Here is a 22819-nt window from a genome sequence, read left to right as displayed (position 1 = left end):
GAAACAGTCTCTACTTTATGGAGCTTAGAATTTTAGGAGGGGAGACAAGTACATATAAGCATATACAGAATAGACATCAAATGAATAGAAACAGATACAAAGTCATTAAATATAAGGTAGTTTGGAAGGTAGAGAACTCACAGTTGCGGGGGAGGGTTCAGGAAAGACTTTGTGCAAAAGATGTTGTGGTATCTTAAAGGAAGATCCCCTCTATCTTGTTGTTGTTGTTTGTCCGTCATTCTCAGAGGACCAGTGACACGGAAAGGTGATGTCTTGACTTGCAAATGAATTGGATTTAAGTAAGGCCAGGCTATGCCAAGTCACCAGCCTCACTCTCTCCTCCTGCACCATTGGGTCCAGTGGCAAGATACAGATCAAGACGACTGGAGATGGCCCTAGATGGGCCATCCAGTGGGAGACCATGGCCTTTTTAAGCTAGATCTTCCCCAGGTCTGTTTGTCTGAGGCAATATCCATTCAGTGATTAAGTCTAGGTAAGAAAGGAAGCAAAAAAATGGCCTCTTTACCTAGTAAAAAAAAAAATCAATCTGGGAGGAAAAGACTCTCAGGGTTTGTGGCCCAAACTGATACAATTGTTGTTTACACTCACTCTTGAGCCATCACAACCCAAACAATGACCAAGTGAGGCTTGGGGTGGGACCTATTGTTGGCCAATCAGCAAGAGCCAGAGTGATTTGGGTTTAAGGCTTGGTCAGGTAACTCCATTTGATTCCCAGTGGGCTTTATCAAAGCCTGGTCTTCAAAGGCTGTATTTCAATGAGACTACAGGAGCAAAAGAGTCAATTGTCCCAATTTTTTCCCCCTCAAAAATCATAGAATAAATAAGTAGGGAAGAGAAAAAAAACATCCAGCCTTTAAACCCCAACATATCCCATGAGGTTTCGGCCATCAAAATCTATGTTCCTTTGGGCAGAGTATCCACAGGTAAGGTTTTGATGGAAAAAAACAAAGCCTTCAATGAGGTGAAGTAAGGAGGGAGTGCATTCCAAGCAGGTAGGCCACCAGAGCAAGGCACAGAGATGGGAGAAGGCATGTCATGTCTGAAGAACAGAGAAGTCCAGTTTGGCTGGATCACAGAGGGAGGAGGTCCAATAATAGTTATGTAGTGTTGTTGGACTCTCCAAAAGTCGTTCTCTCCCTGCTTTAATCATTTTCAAGTAATTTCATTATTTCCTCCATATGAAAACATGTTTATTTTTAAAAAATTTTCCTATCCCATTTCTAAACATTTATAGTTCAATAGAATTATTTTATATCAAGAAATTTTTACATAAAAATTTTGAATGCTGATAGTGGTTCGTCAGTGACAGAGATTAAATAAATCTCAATCCTGTCTCATAATCTAGTAAGGGATATAACACATACTAGTAAATATAATACAAAATAAAATATAGAGTAGTGAAAAAAAGTAATAGCTTTGGAGTCAGAAGACCCAGCTTCATATCCCAGCTCTTTACTGCTTTGTGACCATGGACAATTCTTCACCTATATAGGCTTGAGTTTCCCTTTCTGTTAAAGGAGTTAAACTAAAAGATTTCTAAAGTCCTTTTCAGCACTAAGACCTATGTGTATAAGCAAACAACATAAGTACAAATTTGTTTTTTTTTTAAATCTCTTTCATTTTAGTTAAAAAAAATTATTTCTCCCTCCCCCACCTTCCAGTTAAAAAAAAAGATAAAGATAAACAAAATCATTGTACTTAATCAAACAAAACAGGAATAATAATTAGTTGTTGATGTTGCCATAGGGACAGCTAGGTGGCACAGTGGATAGAGTTATGCAGCCTGGAGTCAGGAAGACTCATCTTCCTGAGTTCAAATGTGACCTCAGACACTAGCTGTGTGACCCTGGGCAAGTCACTTCACCCTGTTTGCCTCAGTTTTCTTATCTGTAAAATGAACTGGAGAAGGAAATGGCAAACCACTCAAGATCTCTGCCAAGAAAACCCCAGATGGGGTCATGAAAAGTCGGACATGACTGAAAAACAACCAAACAACAAAATATGTTGCCATAATAGGATTTCTTCAGGAATTTTACAGAGAATAATAACACATCTTTTTTCATCAGAAATTTTTTCCAAAGTTGTCACTGGCCCTTTTTTCTTGTAGTAGAAGTCATGCTATGTCAGAAACCTATGCGTGTGTTTGAAACTTAGCAGAAAACTTCCTCTCTTACCTAGCATGGACCTAGTGAGGGACAAATTAGTCTTTCTTACTTGGTATCAAAAAAGCAGTTTAGTTCAGGAGTCGCTTGGAGCCTTTTATGATCCTTTTGAAGGTGAGCTTGGGTTCATTTTTGAAATATGGACCTGGAATGTTAATAGAGAAAAAAGTGATTTGCCTTTTGTAAATGGTTAAGTAAGACTGTCATTTACTAGCTATATCACCTTGGACAAGTCCTAGTCCCTTCTCTGGACCTCAGTTTTCTCTGTAAGATGAAGGTATTAGACTACCGGACCTTTGAGGCTCCACCCAGCTCTAAAGCCTATGATTATGTAATGCTAAAGCAGTCAAATAACGTCTAAGCTGCCAAATTTTCTTCTGGTTTGGGAATTAATGCTTTCCTACTTCTGTCTTTGAAGAGCTCCCAGCAAGTCACAGATTTTATGATGATATATGAGGTATTCTACTGTCTACTTCATGTTTCATCAACTCCTTTCCATTTCTGATAGTTGTAGTAACTCATGCAGGTATATACATGTTTACTTTTTCCTCTCTATTTTAGTGAGGCTCTAAACAGCTTCATTTCCTACGTCAGAGAAGGCATGCACAGGGTAAGTGTCTTCACATTCAAAGAAGCAATACAATGTTGAAAATATTTTGAGTATTGAGATTTCTGATTTTACTGTATTTGTCTTTATTCTTCTTTGCTTCTCTTCCTTGTTCAGGACTTAATGAAAATTCTGTAATGAGAGTGACGTTTGATGAATGAGCTAATTTAATTTTGTTGAATTTCTTAGTTGCAAACATCAGTGGAAAAGTTGGAAGAAGAACTCAGTGCAAGAAATCAGTCCATTTTGGATTCACTGGAAGCAATTGCTAAGACATGTAAGTAGTGCCTCCTCTCAGTTTTTGATTACTAACAGAGAACACTGACAATAAGTTTAGCATGGATATCTTGTTTCTCAGCCAGGATTGAGGAATATGGGCAGCAATAGAATGTGCAGTTTTTTTAAGAGGAAGTAGACAAAATCTGTTGAGTTAAGGATCAGTTAGCACTTATATAAAGAGAGGGAATCAGAAAATAGCTATCAGTTTACAAGGCCAGCTTTCTGTGCTGGTAATACTTGGGTTTGTTTCATCCCTTGCAAGGTGCTTTTTCTAAACAGTGTGCCACAACAGGATGGCTGTGTATCATTCTTCATAAAGACAGGTGGCTGATTGCTTGGCTGTGTCTGCTTATCTGGGTAGTGGCAATGAGCCAGAGACTCACCAGGCATCCCTAAATTCCAGCATTACTGGGTAGTGCTGCCATTAGGGACACCATACTCAGAAAGTACGTACAAAGTTGCACAAGATTAAGATGACTGCTCTTAGATTTCATTGAAGTTGTTCTTGAAGTCATCTTCAAAGTCTTTACACATCCCTGTCATAACCTGTAGTAGGACCAAGGTACCTTCTGGCCATTTGTTTGTATTTTTTCACCAAAATTTTAAAATCTTTTTTTTAAAAAAATTATTACTCATTTATTTTAAACATTCTTTTCTTTTTAAATTTTGAGTTCCAAATTCTCTCCCTCCCATTCCTTTCCCCCTCATTGAAAAGGTAAACAAAATTATATCTATTATACATGTAAAATCATGCAAAACACATTTCCATATTAACCTTATTGCAAAAAAAAAAAGATCATAAAAAAGAAGAAAGGACCCACATGTACAAAAATATTTACAGCAGTTCTTTTTGTGGTGGCAAAGAATTGGAAATTGAGGGGATGCCCATCAATTGGGGAATGGCTGAACAAGTTGTGGTACATGAATGTAACAGAATACTATTGTGCTATAAGAAATGATGAGCAGGCAGACTTCAAAAAAACTTGGAAAGACTTACATGAACTGATACATAATGAAATGAGCAGGAGAACATTGTACACAGTAACAGCCACATTATGGGATGACTGACTTAGATAGACATGGCTCTTTACAGCAATGCAAAAATCTCAGACAACTCCAAAAGACTCACAATGGAAATTGCTATCCACACCCAGAGAAAGAACTATGGAGGCTGAATGCAGATGGAAGCATACTATTTACTCTCCTTTTCCTTTGTTGTTTTGTTTTATGGCTTCATTCTCATGCTTCCTCCCACTAGTTCTAATTGTTCTTTACATCATGACTAATGGGAAAATATGTTTAATATGAATGTATATGTAGAGCCTATATCAGATTGTACACTGTCTTGGTGGGGGAAGGGGGAAAAGTGGGAGGGGAGAAAATTTAAAACTCAAAATTTTACAGAAGTGAATGTTGAAAACTAAAAGTAAATTAATTATCAAAAAAAGAGCTGCTATAAATATTTTTGTACATGTAGATCCTTTTCCTTTTTCTTTGGTCTTTTTGGGGGTACAGACCTAGTAGTGGTATTGCTGGATCACAAGGTATGCACAGTTTCATAGCCCTTTGGGTTTAGTTCCAAATTGTTCTCTAGAATGGTCGAACCAGTTCACCACTCCACCAACAATTTTCCTACATCCCCTACAACATTTATCATTTCTGATGGGTGTGAAGTGGAACCTCTGAATTGTTTTAATTTGCATTTCTCTGATCAGTAGAGATTTAGAACATTTTTTCATATGGCTATCGATAGCTTTGATTTCTTCTTCTAAAAGTTACCTGTTCATATCATTTGACCATTTATTAATTGGGGAATGGCTCTTATTTTTATAAATTTGACTCAGTTCTGTACACAGTTTATATTTAAGAAATAAGGCCTTTCCAAAGTGTGGATTTATTTTGGTTATGTATATTTGTTACAAAAATTTTGCTTTTGCTTTTTTTTCCGATGAAGGGAAAGAATTTTTTGGAGAGAGTAAAGAGAATAGCAATAGTTTCGTCAAAAAAAAAAAAAGAAAGAAAAATGGTCATTGAAACATTTTGTAAAATGCATAGAAGCAAACAGAATGATTATTATTATTATTTTTAGGCAATTGGGGTTGGGTGACTTGCCCAGGGTCACACAGCTACTAAGTGTCAAGTGTTTGGTCTGGGACCAGATTTGAACTCGGGTCCTTTTGACTTCAGGGCCAGTGCTCTGTCCACTGTGCCTCCTGGCTGCACCCCCCTCCACCCGGAATTATGTTTAGAAGGAAATCCAGTTCAGCAGGATGGCTTTGAAAGTAATATATTTGAATTTATTATATACTTAAAAAGGAAAGCAAGCTACTAGAGACTGGCACTTTCAGTAAATCCTTATTGTCTGCTTTATTTGACATATAGAAATGCTCATTTAAATCAGTATTTGTTAAATTTAGAATAAAAATAGTTTTGAAAAAAAAAGAAAGAAATAAGGCCTTTATTAGAGAAACTTGCTGTGAAAATTTTTGATATTACTTCATTGTCTATGGCACCTTTTGGCAAAATGTAATTTTCCTAATTATTGCTTTTAATTAGGTCTATTTTTGCTTTTGTTTTATCTGAGATTGTAATTTCTACACCTGCCTTTTTTCTTCAGCTGAAGTATAATAGATTCTGCTCTAGCCCTTTATTTTAACTCTGTATGTATGTCATTCTATTTCAAGTGTGTCTCTTGTAAACAATATATTGTTGGATTCTGATTTCTGATCCATTCTGCTATCCCCTTCTGTTTTATGGATGAGCTCATCTCATTCACATTCACAGTGATTGCTAACTGTATATTTTCCTCCATCCTATTTTCTTCTGTTTATCCTTCTCTCTTTCCTTTTATCTTGTCCCTCCTCAAAAGTCTGTTTTGCTTCTGACCATTGCCTCCCTTAATCAACCCTCACTTTTATCATTCCCCTTCCCTCTATATCTCTTATCCCCTTTTCCTATTGGGTAAGATAGATTTCTATACCCAACTGAGTTTGCGCACGCATGTGTGTGTGTGAGTGTATGTGTATGTATAAAATTCTCTCTTTGAACCAATTCTGATTAGAGCAAAGTTCAAGCATTGTCTGCCTCCTCCATTATTTCCCCTTGCACTATAAATACTCTTCCTTGCATGTCTTTTATTTGAGAAAACTTTCCCCACTCTTCCTCTTCCTTTTCCCTTCTTCCAGTGCATCCCTTTTTCTTGTCCTTTCTTTTTTTTTGGGGGGGGAGGAGATATCATTCCAATATAATTGACTTATACTCATGCCCTCTGTCTATGAAGATTCCTTCTAACTGCCCTAATAATGATTAAGTTCTTAGGAGTTATATCTATCATTTTTCCATATAGGAATATAAACAGTTTAACTTTAATTGAGTCTCTTGTGATTACTCTTTTATGTTTACCTTTTTATGTTTTTCTTGAATCTTGTGTTTTAATATCAGATTTTCTATTCAGCTCAGGTCTTTTCATCAAAAATGCTTCAAAATCTTCTGTTTCATTAAATATTAATTTTTCCCCCAGAAGAATTATACTCAGTTTTGCTGGGTAAGTATTTCTTGGTTATAATCCTAGATCCTTTGCCTTCTAGAATATCATATCCAAGCCCTCTGCTCCTTTAATGTGGAAGCTGCTAAATCTTGTAAGATCCTGATTGTGGTTCCATGATATTTGAATTGTTTCTTTCTGGCTGCTTGCAGTATTTTCTCCTTGACCTGGGAGCTTTGGAATTTGGCTATAATATTCTTGGAAGTTTTCATTTCGTGATCTCTTTCAGGAGGTAATTGGTGGATTATTTTAATTTCTGTTTTTCTCTGTATCAAAGATATTGAGGTGGTTTTCCTTGATAATTTGTTGAAATATGATGTCCAATGTTACAGTGGAATAAAGACCAACTAGTTAGTTACATCCAGACAATAATTTATGTGGCCATACATATGTTTGCAGAAACAAATCAGGTCCACTGCTCTCAGTAGCCAAGGAAATTGACCATTGGTTTCTACACAGTTAATATATAATTTGGAGGGAGTGGGGGGAAAAAAAAGGAAAAACAGGATATAGGGATTGAGACACCTGGTTTCCTGTTGGTGGAAGGGATTGGGAGACACTGGGGTGAAAGGGAAGGGAATTGTCTTCTGATATTCCTTAAGTTGGGTGACTTTTGGGAAGGGGAGTAATCTTGTGACTTCTCCAAAATCAAGTGACTTACAAGCAGCTGAAACTTAGCAAAATGGTGGGTAAAGGTAAACACTAGGGTTATTTTATCATGGCTTTGTATCAGTTGGGTAATTCATAGGTAATTCAATAATTCTTAAATTATTTGTACTTGAACTAGTTTCCAGCTCAGTTGTTTTTCCAGTGAGATGTTTCACATATCTTCTATTTTTTTCATTCTTTTGATTTTGTTTGATTGTTTCTTGATGTCTCATGGAACCATTAGTTTCCTCTTGCTCAACTCTAATTTTAAAGAAATTATTTTCTTCAGTGAGCTTTTGTACCTTTTTTTTACATTTGGCCAATTCTGCTCTTTAAACAGTTCTTTTCTTCAGTGAATTTTGGTGCCTCTTTTACCATTAAGCCAATTCTGTTTTTTCGAAGTGTTATTTTCTTCTGTACTTGTTTGTGCCTCTTTTGCTAAGCTGTTAATTCCCTCTTTATAATTTTCTCTCATTTCTTTCTGCACTATTTCCTCTACCATTCTTATCTCTCTTTTTTAAACCTCTTCCAGGAATTCTTGTTAGGCGTGGGTACAATTAACATTTTTCTTTGAGGCTTTGGTTATAGCTGCTTTCACATTGTTGTCTTCTGAGATTGTGTCTTGGTCTTCTTTGCTACCATAGTAGCTTTTTTTGGTCAGGTTTTTGTGTTATTATTTGCTCTTTTTTCTAGCCTATTTCTTGACTTTGAACTTCATATTAAAGTTGGACTCTGTTCACCTGGTGGGATTGGGGTACTGTCCCAAGCTTCAGGCTTTTTTGTAGTGCTATTTTCATAGCTTGTTCTGGGGGGTCTGCAAGTTCTCGGTGCTTCCAAGGTTGTGTGATCCAGAGAGAGGTGTGGTTTCTACTCTCCTGGTCTGCCTTCTGGTTTTTGCCCTGGAAGGACCTCTGGTCCCCTGTAGACACAAGTGCTAATGTTCCTTTTGACATTGCAGCAATGATCAGGTCTCCTGCTTTCCTTCAGTAAACCTTTCCTACCAACCTCTTGAGTTGTCTTGGGCTGGGAAAATGTCTCACCCTGGCCCTTTGTTGGCTCTGTCACCTCAAAATTTGATTTGAGGAGTTATTTTAAAGTTGTTTGGATGGGAATGTTGGGGAAATTCTGCTGGGTTGCTCCCTGTACTCCACCATCTTGGCCCCCCTCTGTTTCACCAAATTTATAAATTATTCTTGGACCACTGTAAAGAGCTTTAATAGGAGAAAGAAATGGACAATCATGTTTAAGGTGAGGCCTGTTCATTCTTAAATGGCTGGCCAGGCAAATAGAAGGCACTTTGTACAAGTGATTTGTGTTTTACTTATATGCATATGTGTGTATGTGTATACATCTCATGTATATGCTTAATTTTAAAAATGCATATTGGATTCACCTGATCCAAATACAATGTGATAGATTGCCTGTGGATTACAAAACATGCTTTTGTGCAGTTTGACAACTAAATTCCCATCTGTTTGCAGAGTAGTATTGTGCCATCTGTGGACTTCAAAACTTGATGCTAGTATAATGTACTGGCACATCTGTTTAGACACCTACTTATTCAGGAAGGTGTTATGATTGACTAAATGGAAGCCAAAGAACAAATCTAAATCTGTTTTACTTCCCTGTACACAAAAGTATAGCAGGTGTCCATTTTAAGTAGGAGAGACATGGAGAGGAGGCAAAGCAAAAGATCATAACATTTCCTTTTTATTGGATGGGACCTTAGAGACCCTCTAGTCCAATTTCCCCAATTTTATAATGGGGAAACTGAGTCCCACTTAGTCAACAAGTTTATTATATTCTGGGCCTTTGCACTAAGTGCTAGGGATACAAAAAATGGCAAGAACATCCCTGCCCTCAAGGAGGTCACATTCTAATGGGGAAGACAACATGAAAATAAATAGAAGTATACAGGATCTTTACAGAGTAAGGGGAAGGTAATCTCAGAGGGGAAAGCAGTAGTAGTAGTGGAATTGAGAGAAGTGAAGAAGTTTATATGGTCACATAACCAGATAATGTCAGGGTTGGGATAAGACTGTCTCAACTTGCACAAAAGATTGTTCTCATCATTTCAATAGTAAAGGAAGTAGAAGTAAGAATGTAAGCAAGTGAAATGGAGAAGTAGCAGTCATCATTTGGTAGCTATGCAGAGGAGTATGGCCAAATCCATACTGTTACAGATGAAAGATTTAACATTTCTGTGATTGGCATCTTTCTTAGTGGTTAGATGCAGAAAGTTGATAGAATTTAAGGCCAAAAGGAACCTTAGAAATCATTTAGTTTAACTCTCTCATTTTGTTAGTAGAGAGAGAATTCTGGCATGTTCTGTATTGACTAAACACAATCTAATACCTCTAATTATATATTTTCTGAACTCTATTCATTCTGCACTAGCTGTTTTCAGACTTCATTATTCAGGCAAAGAGAGAGTAGAGATAGATATTCTTTAGAAATGCTAGGCTTTTTTTGTTCAATAGCTGGAACCCTCACATAGTAAAATCTTTCTTTCCCCACTCTAAGAAGTTTGATTTAACAATTTCCCTGTAAATAGCATTTCAGTCCTTGCACTGGGACAGCTTTGTTCCTCAGAGCCATGGAATTGATTAGTCAGAGAATAGTTTGAGCCACAGTGACACTAGTCCCATCCTTATCGCTACTGAACAAGTAGTAGCATTATTAGAGGAAATAAAAAGAGAAGTAGGTTCTACAAAATCAGAAAATGTGGCTTCTGAAAAAAATTTAATGGATACATTTTGTTTTGACATCACACACATTACCCAACAAAGATCCCTCCCCTTCTGGAAAAATGTTTCCTGAATGAGTTAAGCAAAACTGCTTAGAGTGATTGTGACTGATAGTGCCTGTCATAGGATTATGGGTTCATAGACTTCAAGTGGGAGGAGATGGTAGAGGTCATCTAGACCACATACTATTAAATAATCAGAGAAACAAACAAACAGATGAGGAGACTGAGGCCTCAAGAGGTTAGTGACTTACAGAACTGGGAATAAAACCCAGCTTGTCAGGCTCCCAAGTGCAGCACTCTTTCCATTAGGCCCTGCTGCCCTGTCAGTGATTGTTAACAGAAAGGAAGACTGTGTGCTTTCAGTTTAATGGTTTAGAACCAAAATTGTCATTTGTCCTTGACCTGAGTTTTGTCACCTTTTAGTGTTATCTTTGTTTATGTTGTATGCATATCATTCTTTTGACTCTGATTTTTTCATTCTGTATCATTACATCATACATGTCTTTCCATGTTTCTCTAAAATCTTCATATTATGTTATAGATTATTTCTAATTGTGGAATAATATTCCACTATCATGGAAGTTTTTCCAGCTATCTCCCAATATTTGGAAATAGATTTCATTTCTAGGATTTTGTTATTAAAAATAATGCTGCTGTAAATTTTGGGGGGTACATTATGGGTTGTTTTTTTTTTTGTTGCTACTATTAACCTCTTTGCTACAGAAACCCACTCTTAGGGTTAAAGGTTATGAATAACATAGTAATTTATCTTGCATAATTCCAAATTCTTTTCTGGAAAGTTTGGACCAATTCTTGACTTTACCAGCATTGGATTAGTTAGTCTGAGATTTAACCTTTATATAGCTTCTCTAAAAATAAAATTTCTGGCATTTTCCTGCATCCCAATTTTGATGGATTTTAATTGATTCTTCAAAGTCATTTTAGTTTGTGTTCCTCCAATTTTTAGTGGTTTTAAAGAATATTCAAATGGTTGACGATGTTCTGCTTTTCTTCTTTTGAAAATTATGCACAGCCTTTGATTACTTGTGTTTTGAAAAATAGCATGCAGGGACAGCTAGGTGGTGCACTGGATAGAGCACCGGCCCTGGAGTCAGGAGAACCAGAGTTCAAATCTAGCCTCAGACACATAATACTTAGTAGCTGTGTAACCCTGGGCATGTCACTTAACCCCCATTGCCCGACCAAAGAAAGAAAAGAAAAGAAAAGAAAGAAAAATAGCTTGCACACAGTAGTCTCTATTTTGTTGAGTAAAAATAAAAGGAAAAATGGTTCTTCAATATATTTACATTGATTGCCTATAAATTTTAGATGTCAGACTTGTCAGATGTTTAATGTAATCAGAGCTTGAATGAAAGCCTTACCTAGGCTTGGTGAGTGAATCTGTATTATTTTCTTATTTGTTTTTGCTCATGATATTTGCAGAATTTGGCTGGCCTGGCTGTTACTAGGTCTGTTTGGGACCTATTCCATAGGTGACTCTTCCAGAGAAGTGGGAGCTGTTTTTATCTCAGAATTTTCTGAGCTCCTCTTGAACACTTTGCTTAGGGGCTGTTAAAGTACCTGTATTTCAATTTAACTCAACAAAGATTTGTTAATCATATACAGAGCTTTGAGCTCAGCATTAGGAATACGTAAACAGTTGTAACACAGGCCTAGTTCCAAGGAGCTTATAGTCTAATGGCAAGAAAAGGTAATTAACACAAATATGACACTACCTTAGATGACGCCTAGAACACGTAGCAGTGGCAGCAGTCTAAATCAGTCCATGTGCTGTCTTCGTTGCATTCAGACGTTGTATTAACTGGAATACAATACCTGAGTTATCTGCCAGGGGCTCTTTGAGACATTTTCCTCTCTGGTACTTGGGTGGTACAGCATTTGCAAAGGCTCCAGTACCTCCACCGACAGCAAAGGGCACTCAGACTGCTCCCTGCCACCCCGCTCACTCCACCATGGTATGTGGCTTTGAGTGACCACTTAAATTCATGCTGGCTTTTAATTTATAAGGTTTGTAATTTAATTAAGAACTGATATGGAACATTGATAAAAAAAAATAAGAAATTTAGAAACCTATGACTCTAGAGCCCCCATTCCACCTGGAATTTGTCCTCTCAGTCAGTGACTACCCCCCTCACATACCTTAATAGGGCACAATTACCCAGTGGTGGCCATAGAATTCATTGAAGATAGCAAAAATGGAAGGGAAGAGATTACATGTTCCTCCATGGAGCCATCTGCCTCTCACCACCCACAATTTCCCATCATTTCCTCTAGGATATCCTTTCAGTGCTTCAGGTATAGCTAAGGACATTCCCAATCCATACATTTTGACAAGTTTTAGGAAGGGTTAAGAGATCTGGAGGGTGTCCTGGTCTCTTATCTCAGATTCACAGACAATAATAGAGAAAAGCAGAGGGAGAATCATTAAGGAAAAACCTTCCTTGCTATCTTATTCATGGACTGTGAAGATTCTCAAGAGCTTGCCAGTTTGGGAACTCAGTGCTTTTACTTCTTTCACTTAGGCCTCAGGCTTCTCTTCCCCACTTACAGCTTAGTATTTGCCTCCTTACTCAAACACATCAAGGCAAGCACAAGGACCAGCCTTGTTAGTGGCCAGTTAGTACCTCTTGAATGCTCTGACTCTGAGCCCATCAACAGGCCATTTCTTCATCACATGGTTAGCAGACACAACACTTATAAAGTGTCTACATATGCTCCAAATCAGGGAGTAGAGGGCTTCCGTTATAGGTCATCATGCCTTTCTGGAAGCAGGCTTGCCTCTTGCCCCTTCAACATGAAGATGGCATCAGCTAAGCATACTATACTTACCAATATTATCGTCATTTGAGAAAGAAAAGCAGCCAGTCCTGAACTTCCCAAAGTGAGCAATATCACCCCCTGGGGGTGCCAGAATGATCCAGGGAGTGGTGGTAGCCTTGGGTGGAATTGGGGGTATTGAAGAAAAATAAGGGGGCGATGGAAGCATAAGGAAAAAAGAGAAGATAAGAAAATTTTGAAAAACCATTCATACCTGTTTCATCTGTTGTGTAACAGAGTTAAAGTCATAGTGATTATATTATTTTCCAAATAAACACACAAAATGCAAGTTATAACTGATCAGTGGTCAAGTCTGCTGACAGGTCTTAACAAGCAGGTGTTGGCAGGCGTGTCAAGCATTGTCGGGAAGTCCAGCATGCATTGGCAGGATATGTGTGTGTAATGACCTGTTTACAATATGATACTATATGGTTACATGATGCAATATTGCATCATCAAAATTTCAATGCAGGAAAACCCCCCATAAATTTACAATAAATTATTAAATGTAAGATGCGTCATTTTAAAAAATATGGTTTTTGAAATGACACAACATTTTTTTAAAAACCATTAAAGAGTTAAATAAAGTAGATTCCCAGGGAGGTGCTGAGTAATTTTTTTTTTTAAAGGGGTCAGTGGGCCAAGTTTGACAACCTCTGGTCTAAATCTTGTTCCCTCTGTCCTGTTGTACAACTTCCTGCCTGTTGGGGATCATCAGAAATTGTTCTACCAGTCTCTCATTCTTGAAATCACAGTCATCATTATGGGCTCAAGATTATGTAATTATGATTAAAATAGATAGGATGTCAAAGCAAAGGTATAGGTTACACAAAAACAGAAAAGAATGAGATAGAGCAAAGGGAAAATCTATGAACAAGTAATTGTTAAATGTTTACTTGTGCCAGGCACTGTGCTAAGCCTAGAGACTCAAAGAATAAACTACTCAATCCAATCCTCCTTGGGTTCTAAAGGAGGAGAAAGCATGAATCTAAGCAGAAATCTAGTCAAAGTGCTATGACAAATCTAAGAAGCAAGATGCCACTTTTATCTGGAGGATGTGAGTCGTGAAAAGGCCTCATGCAGAAGGAAGGACCTGTGGTAGGTCTTAGAGAAAAGGAGGAATTTCAACAGGAGCCAGGCGGGGCAGGGAAGGGTAAAGTCTCACTTTTAGTAGCTTTGAGTAGCTCTCAGTTTTCTGCAGATGGGGTTGGTACATTGGGGAAGAAGGATAGAATTCTTTTTCTCTGAATATTATTAGTGACTATCCTCCTCCCACTTTTTTCTTTTCTACCAAGGCTATTTTTTTTTAGGCAGTTGGGGTTAAGTGACTTGTCCAGGGTCACACAGCTAGTGTCAAGTGTTTGGTCTGAGACAGGATTTCAACTCAGGTCCTCTTGACTTCAGGGCTGGTGCTGTATCCACTGAGCCACCTAGCTGCCCCTCTACCAAGGTTATTGAAAAAGAAAAAGTAGATTCAGGGCCACAGATTGGTATTCTTGGATCTAGTAAAGCATCTGGCGTTGTCTAAATCACTTATAATTTCTCCATTTCTCCATTTCACTTTGCTTTTGATACTAGGTCCAAAAGGACATTGGTTTTGCTGTAATCAGTGAGAGCCAGGAGAGTAGGCTGTGTAGTTCACTTGTATTAGTTTTAAGATACTAATAATGGATTTCAACATGTCCAAGAAAAAAATTGATACATTTGGGAATTGATGGTTTTTAATAAATATCTTCCAAGTAGAAAGGACATGTTACCAATGTCATAAATCAGCTGAAGAAACAAAGATGGAATGGAATCATGCCACAAAATGACATGTTTATAATATTGAATCTAGAATGGAAACTTTGCCCTCTTTTGTTATGTTGTGATTTTATTGGAGTTTATGTGTCCATTGTTGCTAAGAAACATTTCTATTTAGGTACTCTCCTATAATTTATAATTAAATCCTACACTGCAAATATCTTCATAGCTGTCTTGGAAACTATATGAATAATGAGCATCCCTTTTGAGTTTAAGGGTTAGTACTTAAAACAGGAGAAAATGGATTTTTTTTCTGAATGCTGGGTAGATTTTTATATGTATTTGTGATAAGAAAGTCAGTTTTCTACAATATGCCTAATGTATTTTGCAGGACCAGAGTGTTGGGCCCTACTGCTGTGGACCCTATTCCAACCCTCTTTTTCTTTACATCAGTCCCTATTTTGCTTCCCTGTAATTTCTATCCATTGTTACTAGGTCTGCCTTCCGGGACTAAGAAGGACCAAGTCTCTCATCCCTCTCTTATGGGACAATTGTATGGCTCCAAAGGTCTTTTCTCCTCCTGGCCTAATATCTCTAGCTCTTTTATGCAATCTTTATATGCCATGGCAGTGTGCCTTTCTTAGTGGATACAGCCTGAGGTATTTTGGCAGCCACCTGACACTGTTGACTTATATTTAGCTTTCAGTCCACTTAAAACCCCTGAAACCCCTGATCTTTTTTCCTATGAATTTCTATCTAGCCATGCTTTCCCCATCTTGTATTTGTAAAATTGATTGTTTAAACTCAAGTTTAAGAGTTTATTAAATTTAATCTTATTTGATTTGGCCCAACATCCGAGTCTGTCAAAATCTTTAAAAATCCTGACTCTGCCACCCAGTAGATTAGTTTTCCCTTCCACCTTTGTGCCAGCTGCAAATTGGGTAAGCACGCTGTCCGTATGTCCTTATCTAAGTTGTTGGTAAAAATTCTAAACATCATAGGTCAAGCATAAATGCCCTGGGGCACTTAGTCAGCAAGCATTCAATGAGTGCTCACTATGTATCAGACACTGCTAAACCCTGGGATCCAAAAAAAGGTAAAAAGAGTCTGCCCTTGCAGAACGGACATTCTAATGGGGGTGACGACATGTAAGTAACTAGGCACATACAGGGTGTATAAACAGAGTAAGTAGAAGGCAAACCTAGGAAGACATCAGCAGTTGGAAGGGCCAAGAAAGGTGAGGTACAAAAGGTGAGAAGGGAGCTGAGTCTTGAAGGATATCAGGCAAACAAGACCAAGGTTAATGGGCAGAGCCTTCCATGCATGGGGAACCAGTGTTGTTGTTTGCCCTTCATTCTTGAGGAAGACCATGACATCAGGAAGATGATGCCATGACTTGCAAGTGAATTGGGTTTAAGTGAGGAAGGGCTGTGCAAGGTTACTAGCCTCACTTTCTCCTCCAGAGCCATCTGGATCCAGTGGCCAGATACAGATCAGGAGATGGCCCCCGGGGAACCACTAGTGCAAAGGCTAGAGAACATGTTGTGTTTGAGGAATGTCAGGAAGGCTGGCACTGCTGGATGACAGAGTACATGGAAGAGTGTAGACTGAGTGTGAGTTCGGAAAGGTAGGAAGGGACCAAGTTATGAAGAGCTTTAAATATCAAACAGAGGAGTGTATATTTGATCCTGGAGCTAATAGGGGGCCATCAGAGCTCTATGAGCAGGTGGTGACATGGTCTGCTCAACACTTTAGGAGAATCACCTTGGTAGACAATTAAAGTATGAATTAGAGGGAGGATTTGAGACTGAGAGACCAGGAATAAGGCTAGAGTTCTCATAATTTCTACCCCTTCAACCAGCTCATTCTTTTGTTGAAAATTAGATCTAGAATAGAATTTTCCCTTATTGCTTCCCCTACCTTCTTTTTTTTTTTAAAGATCAAATACTGTGGTTTGATTTACATTCAAACTCCATAGTTCTTTCTTTGGATGTGGAGAGCATTTTCCATCATGAGACTTCTGGAGATCCTTGCATTGCTGAGAATAGTTAAGCCTATCAAGGGTAGTCATCACACAACGTGGCTGTTAGTGTGCACAACATTTTCCTGTCACTCAGCATCAGTCCATACAAGTCTTTCCAGGTTTTTCTGGAGTCAGCCTGTTCATCATTTCTTATAGCACAATAGTACTCCATTACTTCACATACCACAACTTGCTCAGCCATTCCCCAGTTGATGGGCATCCTCTCAATTTCCAATTCTTTGCCAGCACAGAAAGAGCTGCTATGAATATTTTTGTACATGAGGATCCTTTTCCCATTTGCATGATCTCTTTGGGATACAGTCCTAGAAGTGCTATTGCTGGGTCAAAGGGCTTCCCTTACCTTCTTGGAGGATAAAGTTATCTTGAGACAAATCAAGAAATTGTTAGCTACTTTGCTTCTGACATGGTGAGGAGAGTCTAAACTTCTCCCTGGAGAAGAGTTGAGAAACTGTACCTCCTCCTTCCTTGGAAGAAGTGATTGACTGTGAGTGTGGAATCTCACATCTGTCGTCACGCATAGTTGATGTGTTGCTTCATTTTGCTGAACCACTTACTTCTCCCTTCCTTTTTTATTCTTTGCTATAAGGAATGGCTCACTAGGTAGGGAAGGATATATTCAGAAATGAAGGTGGTATAAAAGCAAAAGAAAAACTTATACATGTTTTAAAAGGGAGGATCACGCCCAACTATGAAGGATGGAAAATCCTATTGTACACGCTGTTTATAGGAGTACAGCTTGCTTATACAGTCTAGTTTTCCCTTTTGACCTATTTCATCCCCTATATTTATTAAGTGTTCTCTCTTAAACCCCCAGACCTTTTTACGTTGATTCTACTCATTTACAGACCCTCAGTAGTCCTAGATTCAGTCAATTGTTGATAAAAATTCTTGAAAATTATACATTTGTCCCATAGTCCCAAGAGGCATCTTAATGCAATACTTTTCCCCCTATTACCCAGGGATATTTTGGGTTTCAGTGAAAAGTGTTTCTACATGAGGAAGGGTGCTTCTTGGAGCACCTGCTGGAGGTGCTATGTAACCACCAGATGGTGCCTGAAGTAGGAGCTATACCAGCTCAGTCATTAAGCATGCATAAATGCATCTGGCATCCTAATCTTGAGCTACCATCTCACTACAAACTGAGCATGTGAAGATACCCTCCCACATCTTCCCAGGTTTGTCCCTTATACTACTTTTTTCTTCATTCTTACCTAGTGGTGCAGGATAATTTTGTCAAGTAACTTGTAATTCTCTTGGTTTATGACCTACCCACTTGAATCTGCAATTTTCTTCCTTCTTTTAGGTGGCATTGGGGGTAAGATGGCTGTACTTAGAGCTAGGAAGACCTAAATTCAAATTCTGCCACAAATATTTACTTAGCCGTGTGAGCCTGGGCAAATCACTTAACATCTCTTAAGCCTTAACTTCCTCATCTGCAAAATGAGGATAACAATAGCACTTACCTCACAGAGTTGTTGCAAATATCACATGAGAGAGGTAGAGTCAAAATGGTGGAGTAGAGAAGCACTCAGCCAAGCTCTCCCAAAATTCCCCTCCAAAAAAACTCTAAAATAATGCCTCAAACCAAACTTGACCAAAAAGTTGAATGAAACAATTTTCCAGCCCAAGACAACTTAGAAGGTTGGCAGGAGATGTCTGTCCCACTAGAGTGGTGGTGGGCCCTCAAGCACAGTGCAGGCCATGCTTTGGGGGAAGCTGCACTGGCATAAGTATCAGCAGCAACTTCAGGAGTTCGTAGGTCAGGATGGTAGTGGGACAGAAGTGGGGGTGGACAACTAGTTGGAAGGAGATTGTAGAGGACCCTTTACTGGAGTTCGTTCAGGACCTTGTTGCATTGCCCGTACACAGTTCCAAGTTGCAGTCCTGGGGCAAAAGGAGCAATAGCACTTATAGTCACAGGGGAACAAGGACCAGATTGTGGTTCCAGGCAGAGAAGAGGATTTGTGGTTACATGGGGGAGTAGGGACCCTGGTTTCAATTCCAAGAGAGAAGAGAGTAATTGTAGTTGCAGGAGAGTGGGGAACCTAGTCACAGCCCCAGGGCCAGGAGGAGTGCTAGTGCTGATGGCTACAGGGGGACAAGGTCCCTTCCTGGGTAAAGACCAGAGCACAGACCAGGAGAGCAGTGAGCACACCTCTCCTTAAATCATACTATCTTGGAAGCACCAAAAACATACAGACCCCCAGATCTAGCTCTGAAAATAGCAACAAAAAAAGCCTGAAGCTTAGGACAGTGTCCCCTGCATCCTAGGAGCAAAGGCCAACTTTAACATAAAGTTAAAAGTCAAGAAACAGGATAGAAAAATGAGCAAACAGCAAAAAAAGAACTAATCAAAACAAGTTACAATGGTGACAGGGAAGATCAAGACACAAAGCCAAAAGAAGACAACTATGTCAAAGCAGCTACAAACAAAGTCTCAAAGAAAAATGTGAATTGGATACCAACCTAACAAGAATTCCTAGAACGCGAAAAGGATTTAAAAAAACAAATAGGCAGAGGAAAAATTGGGAAAAGAAGTGAGAGTAATGCAAGAAAATTATGAAAAGAGAGTCAGCAACTTGATAAAAGAAGTACAAAAAAAATCCTGAAGAAAATAACACCATAAAAACCACAGTTGGCCAAAAGGAAAAAGAAAATATCAAATGAGATAATATATGTGCAGCACATTGCAAACCTTTAAATGCTATATAAATGATACCAATTTTTTGTTATTATAGCCACAAAGGACCCTCTCATTCAGCATATCAGTCCAATGCATGTACTCAAGTAAAATTGAAGAGTAAATTTTAACTGTGTTAACATCTGAGTCTCTTGAACAAAGCTACTTCTGCTGCGGATAGTAACATCCAAGGTTTTCATTCTCTCTAACTCCTTCAGTTTTTTGACCCTTTATTCTCTTACGTGACAGACTCAAGCAAAGGCTATGAAGCATTCTCAGCCTCATAGTCAAAAGAGAGTAAAGAAAATTGTCTCACTTGTATCTCAATTCTTGATGCTTGCTTCAAGGGCTCTGTGTTTGGGACTTGATGTTACAGAGATGAAAAATGATGCAGTTCTTGACCTCAGGGAGTTCATAGTCTGCTGTGGGAGTAGGGTGGGGATACACTATGTACAGATAAGTGTAGTACAAAGTAGAATGTGATGGAGCAAGGGAGAGATCCAGGTAAAATGCTCTAGAATAAGTTTAGGTAAAGGCTGAGCTGGGCCTTAAAGGAACTGTAGGATTTCAGCAGGTGGAGATGAGCAGGTAGAGCCTTCCAAATGTAGGGGGACAATCTGTGTGAATACACGGAAAAGGGTGAGGGGCAGGAGGAGATTGGGGACCATTATACAATCCTGTTTATCTAGAAGGTAGCATGTGTGAAGGGAAATAGCGTGAAATAAGGTTGGAAAGGTAAATTAGAGTCAAATTATGGAGGACCTTCTATCCCAGGTCAAGGGGTTTATGATACTTCACCTTGAGAGTATCCATCATCATGTGCCCAACCTGTGATAGAGCATTCTGAGCTCGTATTGGTCTGATCAGCCACAGTCAAGTGCATTGAAACTGGGCTCTTACATAATGGTGTCATTTTGGTCCTCTTAGAGAATCCATCATAGATTCCATGTATCATCATCTGGTGGAGGGGATGTTTCTACTCCCCACAAAGAAATCTTTTTTTTTTTTGCTAATCTTTCCTTATTTGAAAAGTTCCTGCTGTGTCCTTTTTCCATTCATACAAATGATCAGACTTGTAGTAATTTTTCTTTCTGTAGAACTTTATCATTTGCAAAGTACTTTCCTAACAAAAATTCTGTGAAGGATTGGTACCCCCATTTTACAGGTGAGGAAACTGAAGCTCAGAGAAATGTTATTTTCAAGGATCCATGATTTTATTAGGTGGATATTGGAATATTGGACTTGAAATCAGGAGATATAGGTTTAAGTCTATGTGGCCTAGGAACAGTCAGTTAAGTAATCTGGGCTTCAGCTATTAAAATGAAGGGGTTGGGCCATGCGATCCAGAGAACGTAAAGGCAGATGTACATTACAGCCACTAAATGCATTAAAGCAAGGGTTCTCAACCTAGAGTCTATGAACTGAAAAAAAAATAACTATTTCAATATGATCAGTTTCCTTTTTAATTCTATGAATTTTATTTTATGCATTTAAAAACATGGCTCTGAGAAGGGGCCCATTGGCTTCACCAGACTGTCAAAGGGAACATTGTGACTACGATGTTCATCTCCTGATGACTCACCTTTTGGCATTGAGTTTCTCCACAGCTAAGTTGGTCCTCTGAAAACAGATGGAAAGTTCATGGGGCCTCTTCTTGCCATGGGGCCTTTTCTGTCTTCATAGGATCTTTCAGATGTTAGACTGCATTAGCATAGCATTTGAGAACTCTGGATAAACTCCATTACAAAATAAGGAGGATTTTAGTGGGGAGGGAGAATTGTTTCACCATTCAATGTTTTTCCTGGCTGAGACTGCAAGAAATAAAGTGGACTAAGTTATTAGAATGGGACAATTAATCAACCCAGCAAGGTCTTTGGTACATTTTCAAGAGAAGGAAGGTAAGAAAGAAAAAAAAACTTTCATTTTTTTAAAGTAACCTCTGTACCAGTGACTCACAATTCCAGATTGATTTATCATTCCTTAATTGATTCATTTAACAAATATTGAGGGCCAAATATAGTCAAGGCCCTTTGCTAGGCCAGAGAGAAGCACATCTGCTCCTGACCTCTGTTCAGTGGCTACGCATGTGCTTGGCCTCCATCCTGGGCTGGTGCAGCTTTTGCCCATTCACCACCACATCAGAAGGGCTCAGGCTGTGGCACTAGGATTACTGTCACTATACAGAGTCAGCAGGAGCACAGGAGTAACCCACCTAATAGATGATGGAGGCAGTGCTTCATAATATGCAGAGTCATTATGGTGCTATAGAAACCACTGGACTGGAAGTCAGAACTTCATTTCTTGTCCTGTTTCTGACACTGATTGGCAGGGGGACCTTGGGAAAATCACTTGGCCTCTTACAGCTTCATTTTCTTCATCTATAAAACGAGGAGGAAAGGTCTGCTTCAGTTCTGATATTGTGTAATTAACTGCTCACTTAATTCACAACCATCCATTAGGTATCTGGATTAGACACTGGAAAAATAAAATGACAAAAACCAAATAGCCCCTGTCCTACAGGTACGTGGGCATTGGTCTACCAGGTGGATACAGTGGGTAGAGTATGTTAGAGAACCCTGTTAGAATAGTGGGGCAAAGGAAAGAACATACAGAATATTCTAGGAAAATGTGAAGTGGAAGAGAGCAGTAACAACTGGGGGAACCCAGGTTGGCATCATGGAGGAGGTGGCACCTTAGCTGAGTTTTGGAAGAAGAAAAAGACTGATGGACAGAAATGAGGGAGTGCATAACAGGCATAGGGAGTAGCTCAGACAAATGCAAAGTCTGGAGATGGAACTTTGAATTCAGAGAGCAGCTAATGGTTCAGTTTAATTGGAATACAGGGTTTGTGAAAGAGAGAAATAAGGAAATAAGAAGGGAAAGATAGATTGGAGCCAGATAGTGGAGAAAGCCCTAAACATCAGACTAAGAGATCTGCATTTTATCGTAGATACAACAAGGAACAAACAAATGTATTTGAGCAAGGTAACAAGGTGGTAAAATTGAACCTCAGGAAAATTATTTTTTGGTTGTCACCTACAGGATAAATAAGAGATTAGGGATGAATTAATGAAAAAATGAATTTTAGAAAGCATTTATTAAGTGTTTACTATGTTCAAGGCACTGGGCTAAGGGCTGAAGATACAAATTAAAAAGGCAATGCCTGCCCTCAAGAAGTTTACATTCTAATGGGGAGTCATCCCATATGGAAGACTTCAGCTGCACATCAAATGGAAAGGTCTCAGGGTCCTTGGGGTACAGAGGAAAAGCAGATAGTAATACCTCTTCTTGACCATCATTTATACTGGCAAAATCACATCAGTTTCTGATATCTAATTATTTGACAGTGACAGACTTTTTTTCCCTGGGTGTTCAGGAGCTGTGGCTGTAGTACTTGTTTTTATAGTAGCTGCTAGGCTGCATCTCTACTTTGATTACTTCCCAGGATGATGACTAAAGAACTGTGCTGTAAGCCTTGGTGTTCCCAAGGCTCTTAGGGGCAAG

At 38.7% G+C, this 22819-nt stretch overlaps 1 protein-coding gene across 3 annotated transcripts in view; it reads left to right on the top strand.

Annotated features, from left to right (window-relative positions):
* IHO1 (interactor of HORMAD1 1) overlaps positions 1–22819 on the top strand; it is a 68834-nt gene that overhangs the window by 29333 nt on the left and 16682 nt on the right. For all 3 annotated transcript variants that reach the window (XM_078152386.1, XM_078152385.1, XM_078152387.1), the window contains 2 exons: positions 2745–2793; positions 2980–3067. In XM_078152386.1, coding sequence (XP_078008512.1) covers positions 2745–2793; positions 2980–3067 — 137 coding nt within the window. The remainder of the gene's footprint in view (positions 1–2744; positions 2794–2979; positions 3068–22819) is intronic.

The sequence above is a fragment of the Phascolarctos cinereus genome, unplaced genomic scaffold, assembly GCF_003287225.1.
Source record: "Phascolarctos cinereus isolate Bilbo 61053 unplaced genomic scaffold, phaCin_HiC Scaffold_4;HRSCAF=312, whole genome shotgun sequence".
NCBI classification, from domain to species: domain Eukaryota; kingdom Metazoa; phylum Chordata; class Mammalia; order Diprotodontia; family Phascolarctidae; genus Phascolarctos; species Phascolarctos cinereus.
The sequence above is the reverse complement of the archived record's forward strand: the minus strand, read 5'-3'. Positions and strand labels throughout refer to the sequence as shown.